This window comes from Crotalus tigris, unplaced genomic scaffold (genome assembly GCF_016545835.1).
Source record: "Crotalus tigris isolate CLP2741 ecotype Arizona unplaced genomic scaffold, ASM1654583v1 scf7180000018556.678853, whole genome shotgun sequence".
NCBI classification, from domain to species: domain Eukaryota; kingdom Metazoa; phylum Chordata; class Lepidosauria; order Squamata; family Viperidae; genus Crotalus; species Crotalus tigris.
Window position 1 is genome coordinate 329,003 of NW_024097075.1, and position 7,527 is coordinate 336,529.

At 34.1% G+C, this 7,527-nt stretch overlaps 1 protein-coding gene across 6 annotated transcripts in view; it reads left to right on the top strand.

The window, feature by feature from the left end:
- PDCD4 (programmed cell death 4) overlaps positions 1–5,833 on the top strand; it is a 28,769-nt gene extending 22,936 nt beyond the window's left edge. For 5 of the 6 annotated variants that reach the window (XM_039354530.1, XM_039354531.1, XM_039354529.1 and 2 more), the window contains 4 exons: positions 2,687–2,794; positions 3,422–3,532; positions 3,931–4,070; positions 5,050–5,833. In XM_039354530.1, the coding sequence (XP_039210464.1) occupies positions 2,687–2,794; positions 3,422–3,532; positions 3,931–4,070; positions 5,050–5,110 (420 nt within the window). In that variant the 3' untranslated portion in view covers positions 5,111–5,833. The remainder of the gene's footprint in view (positions 1–2,686; positions 2,795–3,421; positions 3,533–3,930; positions 4,071–5,049) is intronic. The other variant, XM_039354534.1, reaches the window with a different exon arrangement.
- Positions 5,834–7,527: the final 1,694 nt, after the last annotated feature.

Sequence of the window (7,527 nt, forward strand, 5' to 3'; positions counted from 1 at the left end):
TTCATTTTAGGTCGTCACCTAGGTTTGTACCTGACCATTCAGATAAAGAAAGCAAGTGGACAAATGTCTCCTACAATTTCTCATTTGTCCACTAATTCTTTAGGCAAGATTATTTTGTGCAGTTCTTCCTGCTGCCTCATTCAAAGAAAGTATTAAAAAGCAAAGAAGATAGTTAATTGTTCCACTTCTGTTTTCTCAGAGGTTGGAGCTTATACAGTACTGTCGCAAAAGTAAAAGTACAAGGGTAAAAGAACAAGAAGATGATATTTTAGGAAGTACAGTAGCTGCTGCTTCCTTTTTCTACATTTACTCTCTCTGGGTGTCAATAACTTGGTCCTGCTGCCCAAAGAGACAAGATCAGACAGCAGTTGATGCCTCATTTTTCTTGCATGGCTCTATGAGAAGATCTGTTGAATGTTTTTCTTTTTCTCTTATTAGTTTGCATTACCACAAAACCCAGAGTAAACCCAAACAAATTTTGTTTGAAGTATACTAACTGGCTATAGCAGGGGTAGGCAACCCAAAACACTCAAAGAGCCACTTGGGCCCGTTTCCCACCAAAAACAAAACACTGGGAGCCGCAAAACCCTTTTGATATCTAAAATGAAGATAACACTGCATATATCCTTTTTTACCTTTATTATAGGTGTGTGTATGTGTATGTGTGTGTGTGTGTGTGTATGTGTATATGTGTATACACACACACACACACACACGCACACACAGACACACACACACATATACACATTAAAAATAAAAGTAAAAATATGACTCTTGGGAATATCCATACTATTAAAACAATGATCACCAAGAGAATGCTTTAAGAGAATAAAATTACATACACACACAGGTAAAAAAAGGATATATGCAGTCTTATCTTCATTTTAGATGTCAAAAGGGTGTCTCTCTCCCTCCCTCTCTATCTGCCCTTGATCTGCCACTCCTCTTCCCCCACTCTCTCTCTCTTTCTCTCTCTCTCTTTCTTCCCCCCCCCCTATCTGCTGCTCACCTGGCAAGCTTCAAGCTGTTGTCCAACAACCTCCGGGGTAGGCAACCTCGTCTCTTTTATGACTCATGGACTTCAACTCCCAGAATTCCTGAGTCAGCCTAGCTGGGCTAGCTAGCTCTCTCCTGCCCTTCCTGCTTCCTTCAGAGACGCAGCAAAGGGAGGAGCTCCACCCAGAAAGCTTTTCAGCTCCTCGGAGAACACTGTGAGTGCACTCTCTTTTACACACACACACACACACACAAAACACACACACACACAGAGAGAGAGAGAAGCAGGGAAGTGCAATTGCCTCTCTCTGTCTCTCTCTCTGCAAAGGCAGAGGAGGCTGGGAGCCACAGGGAAAGGCTCAAAGAGCCGCATGCGGCTCCGGAGCCGCAGGTTGCCGACCTGTGGGCTATAGATATGTAGTAATTGTTATTAAGAAAATCAGCTGTAGAATTGTTATAGACTTTTTTTTCTTTGTTAAATTTTACTGTTTCTGCAGCTTTAAGAAGAAAAAAAGTAAGCAGAAGAAGCAGTAATAGTTCTGTGCTGCTTGCTGTGAATTGGGTGGTAGAGAAAGAACACAGCATGTATTTGTGATGTTGCATGAAGTAATCTTATAACTTGTAATGGTGTAACCAATCAAGGACTGGCACGGTGTGTTTGTGCGTAATGGTTCCTACATCTAAAGTTAGATCTGACAATAAAGAAAAAAAAATAGCCCTATGAAACGTACAGGGAGTCCCCCATGAAGAACAAGTTCCATTCTCGTTCTATCTTCAATTTTACATTATATTTAAATCAAAACTCATACTTAAGAATGGACTATCTATTACAAAAAAATGGCAGATGGCATTCTCTTCCTTGAGCTGAGGAACTGCTGAAGCTATGCAATGTGTTTATACACTGCTGAAAACCAGCTTTATAGTAAATGTGTGGCATCTACATATTGTATATTTAATGTTGATTTTTATATTCATTAATTATATTTTTATATATGTATTGTTATTTAATTATCGTACACCACTTGGAATTTGTTCTTGTGAGATGGGCAGCTATGCAAATTTAGTTAATTTAAATTTTATATTTGATATAATTATGCATGCATTTATACAAAATATGTTAATAGCCTATATAAAAATTATCCTCAGACTAGAAAATGATCTTTGTATTTTGCACTTCTAGCACCTCAGCATACTGAGATTTTTAAAAGAATAAAACAATTACAAGCATGTTTTTTTAATTACTTCCTATTAAATATATATGGTATATCAAAAGTCATGATGTACTTATAGGCAATTTATCGTATAAAAATACATTAAATGTTTGAATTGGTTGCTGTTTTCTTCTAAATACTTGATTGTTCACTGATACATGATCTTTGAACATTACAATAACATTTTCTATGAATAATGTTTTTAAAATGTTAATAAAATAATATTAATAAAACATGGGTGACTGTGAGATCTGACTTTTATTGGTATGCCCTTTATATTTATTTGTTTGCAACCTGAAAATGAGAAATTCAAAGAAAATAGAAACATAATTTTAAAAAATCATCATTTTATTGTTCTAGACTGTGTAAAGGTATTTGTATAATAAGTGTATAAATATTACTATGTGCTGTTCGCATTTTGATTGTTTTTTTAACCTTAGTTTTTAGCCTAAATATATGTTAACTTTTTAATTTAATAGATTGATATGCTGCTGAAGGAGTACCTTCTTTCAGGAGATGTTTCTGAAGCGGAACGTTGTCTTCAAGAGTTAGAAGTACCCCATTTTCACCATGAACTTGTATATGAAGTAAGGCAGGAATAAAACAAAAATTGGCACCAGAAATTTAATTGTTTAGTAATCCAAAAATGCAAACATACAGGAAACATTACGACTTCCTGTATGTAGTTTATACAATTATACTATCTATAATGGTTGTCAAGCTGCTTCTTGTAAAGCAACCTAGGCTACACAATACTATTTTAAGAGCTTATTTTAATAAACAGTACATTTTAAATAAGTTCCTTTCTGCAGTAATTGATCCTCTCCAACTCAGTCAAACTCTAAACTGAAACTCTAAGAATGCTGAATATCCTAGATTTAACCTGTAGTATCTGCAAGTAAGATGGAAAGACCTACTACCTGAACTCATGGAGGGCAGCTGACAGTAATAATGATATATTCTAAGTGGATTGGTGAATATGACACAACAGCAATCTTGCCTGAATTCTTTTATATATTTTAAATGTGTATATTTTATATACTTGAAGCAACATTTTGCCAAAAGCAAACCTGAGTAACAAAGTTGTAATTGGGATAGCACCAGCCTCTTGGATTCTTGTCTCTTTTTGACCTTAATGCAATAGATAGGGCCCACTCTGTAGTGCATATTTTTTATCATTGTAATTAAAAATTAATGTTGAGTTTACATTTTAGGCAGTTGTGATGGTTTTGGAATCAACTGGAGAAACAAACTTTAAAATGATGCTCAGTTTGTTGAAATCCCTCTGGAGATCTGCTGTCATCACTATGGACCAAATGAAAAGAGTAAATGTGCATTATACATTCCCAAGTATTACCCATTACTATTTTAATATTAATATTTGATAGTAGATTGCCTTTATTTATATTCACCAAGTGACATTAATAGCTGTGCTCTAAATGAAGATTAGATAACACAAAATGTTGATTTTGTTACATAATTTAAGAGTGTACATTTAAAAAATTAATGGAAACTACTTTGCAGAAGATCAATGTCAGAACATCTAAGTTTATTTTGATTAGGAAGAAATCTTTGCCTTTATTTGCTACTTGATCTATTTATCTGAAAATGCTCTGTTTTAGAACTTTTATTTATTGAAATGAAAATTTAAAGGTAACAAAGATTGACTCTTTATACAGAATCACTCTGAAATAAATATTTCCATCTAATATTGATGTTGCAGGGCTATGAACGTGTTTATCATGAAATCCCAGACATTAATCTTGATGTTCCACATTCATATTCTGTACTTGAGCGATTTGTAGAGGAATGCTTTAGTGCTGGAATAATTTCAAAACCATTAAGGGATCTCTGTCCTTCCAGGTAAACATTTAAGTATATGTGTATTTGTATGTATGTTTATGTTCATGTGTTTCAGAAATAACTAATAGCAAGTAAATTGCATACTCAGTTATTCAGGTGAATGTCTCAAATTTTAATAGCCCCTTTTAAAGCTAATATTTAAATGTCTATAATGTAGCCGTGTCCATATTTTGTTGGTAATGACCAATTTTTATGTCCAAAACTAAGTTGCTTAAAACTGTCTACAAAATCATTTATAAGACTACCTAATGACGTATTGATTCTTTATAAGTATCTAATGACATACTGTTACTAAAATACCAGCACCATACAAATTTCTAAGCACCGTACAAAACTCTTAACTTTTATTACTGTTGTTCAATGACATATAGTTAGCCTGCATTTCCTACAAAATAGAGAGTTTTATTTTCCATATTGAATTTTTCATATTTTGTTTTTATTTGGATTAATACTTTATCTGCACTGCTAGGTTGCAGCTAGGCACAATGTGTAGATAGTTAAAGTCTCATTTATTCAAATCATTAGAGATACTAAATTTTTTACATTTGCATTTAAATTTATTAATTTTTTTTCAAGACTTAGACATATTGCCATATTCTCTTTTGAGCTCAGCCACATTTTTTTGCCATTTCTGAAATATTTTGTAATTAAATTAAGGATAAATTCAATTTTTATTTATTAAAACTATTCTGATTTTCATTTGGTTATGAAGAAAAGTGCTTCTTCTGGAATCTCTGTTTAGCCTTAATCATGTTTGAAAGAGTTTCTTCATAGCTTAATGATGGTGTCAGCTATTTATTTTGTCTCACCAATCTTAAATCTTACAAGCAGAAAATCTGGTAATTAATGTCTGTATGTAGCTGATATACACTTGATCAGATGTTTACTTAATGTATATTTTTCCCAGATTGATAGACAACTCTCTAGCCAATTAAAGGAATAGTGGAGATGCTGAAATGATATCTGTATTTTATTTTAGGGGAAGGAAACGCTTTGTAAGTGAAGGAGATGGAGGACGTCTGAAGTCTGAGAGCTACTGAATATGTGAATGAACTCTTGCAGCTGTAGATGTTTAAAGGGAATATATGTGTATATATTCTATAGTAATAGTTGCTTAACATAGTTCATTTATTTTTAAAAGATGCACTTGTTTGGGGCACTAATAATTTCTGATGGTTATATAAACTTGTGTTCATGCAAGAAATCTTCCAACTCTCATTTCTCTGAACCAATGGTTGGACAGAACAAATAACCACATCTATGAAATTTGCAGAACAAGGCAATCTTTTAAGTGCCATAAATTCAATCCAATCATTCCATGTTTTGCATTAATGCCTGCTTGCCATTCCTTTCTTCTGAGGACAGAATTTTGTGATAAAATCACTGGTTTATTGAAAAGCAATGGGTTATATTAAGCTGCTAGAGCTCTATTTTGCTGCTACAAAGACAGAAAAAAAAGTTATTTGTTTTAAAGGATCTAAGAAGTTTAGTATGATCAAAACATATATTTTTTAGGAGAAGATCTTGGTCTTTAGTTCAGCAAATGGTAGCTGGAACATCTATTCTTTTTCTGTAGAACTGGAAAAAGGGCAGTTATGACAGAATGTATTGTAAAATAAATTTGTGGAGCAGATTCTTAACTTCTAAATCTCACCTTGGTCCTAAAAGGAGCTACATGTTCGTATATTACTTGATTTCATCAGTGAACTAAACTTGGGAATAAACAAGCACAATGCATGTATAAATACATTCTTTTTTACATATCTTTAGTATGTGGGTTTGTGTTGTAAACTAGGTTTCATTGAGACTAATTCTATGCCCGTCGGCTGATATTCCTGTTTTTTTTTTCATAAACATTGTTAGGAGCAACTTTCCCTTTGCCTGAGGCTGCAATTTACTAATCTGAGCAGTTGTAGAGCCATAAAAATTCTTCTAGTAACATGCCAGAAGGGTTGGGGTTGAAAGTTCAGAGGTTTAAGACTGGATTTGGGAAGAGAACGCCTCTGGAAAGCATACTACTCCCTTTTCCACTAATAAATTTCAGTAGCATTTAAGGTTCCTGCAGTATGTTTGCATTTTAGAAATGCTTTTGCTATGTTCAGACCTGAATGCTGAAATCCTACTAGCTAATTTAATTTAATTAGCCATTGTAAGTGGGGATTGACTATCTTTCTAAAGTATCCCCTTACTCTTTTTTTATGCACAAAGAGTAGTGCATTTTTGTTTGTTTCCACTGCATAGTTTCCACTGCACTGCATAGACGACATTCCAGATGAATATTAAATACATCGTAAGTCCTCTAATAACAAGTCTCTTGAACTTTCTAAATCTGGTTACATGTTGCAGTAAGTCATGATTTAAGAGCTGCATTCAAGTAACACAAAGTCAAAATCAAGAAATCACTTTATGGTTCAGCATATAGGAAACCTTGGTAGCATAATAGTTTATTCAGAAATTCCACAATACTATAACAAGATATGCAGCTTGTAAAGCAAGAAGCTAAAGGTAACTTTGATACTATTTTCCAGACATTATTTACAAAATTATAACACAAACATGTAAACACTTATCTAAAATGCATTTGATAAAAATACTTCACCTTACTATCCATAAGTCATTGTATTGCTATATACACTAATATAGATGAGTAGGAACATCATGTATTCACCACTATTGCAAACATCATGTAGGTTTCTTATTGATCAAGAGCAGATGTTGAACACTGCTGTGTAGCTTGTTCCTGTTGCTGAATAATTTCTTGTGCTTCACGTTGCATTTTCTCAAGTTTTTCCAAAGTAACAGATTTTAATGGCAGCAGTTTGGGCTTGCACATCACCATGGTAGTTACATCTTCTATTGCTAACATGCCTAAAACAATAAAAATAGGATGTTTAATAATGTCAAAGAATAAATTTATATATATCAATTAAACATTCAAATATTACAATTCCTATTTGGATCCCAATAAAATCATCTGTGTATATCAGGGTACCGTATATTCCGGCGTATTAGGCGACCCGGCGTATAAGACGACCCCCGAGTTCGACGCCGGGTCGCAAGACGATCGACGCCGAGTCGCATATAAGACGACTTTCTAGGCATGCGACTCGGCGTCGATCATCTTATATGCCGGAAATGACGTTTATTTCCGGCGTATAAGATGACTTTCTAGGCATGCGACTCGGTGTCGATCATCTTATACGCCGGAAATGACGTCATTTCCGGCGTATAAGATGATCGACACCGAGTCGCATGCCTAGAACGTCATCTTATACGCCGGAAATAATAAATAAATAAATAAATGTTATGACTCGGCGTATAAGACGACCCCCGAGTTCGGAGGCTGTTTCATCGTTCTCAAAAGTCGTCTTATACGCCGGAATATACGGTATATGTAAATACTGCAAAACAGGAGATGATTTTTCATATGAGACAATTTGCACATTAACATTTCAAA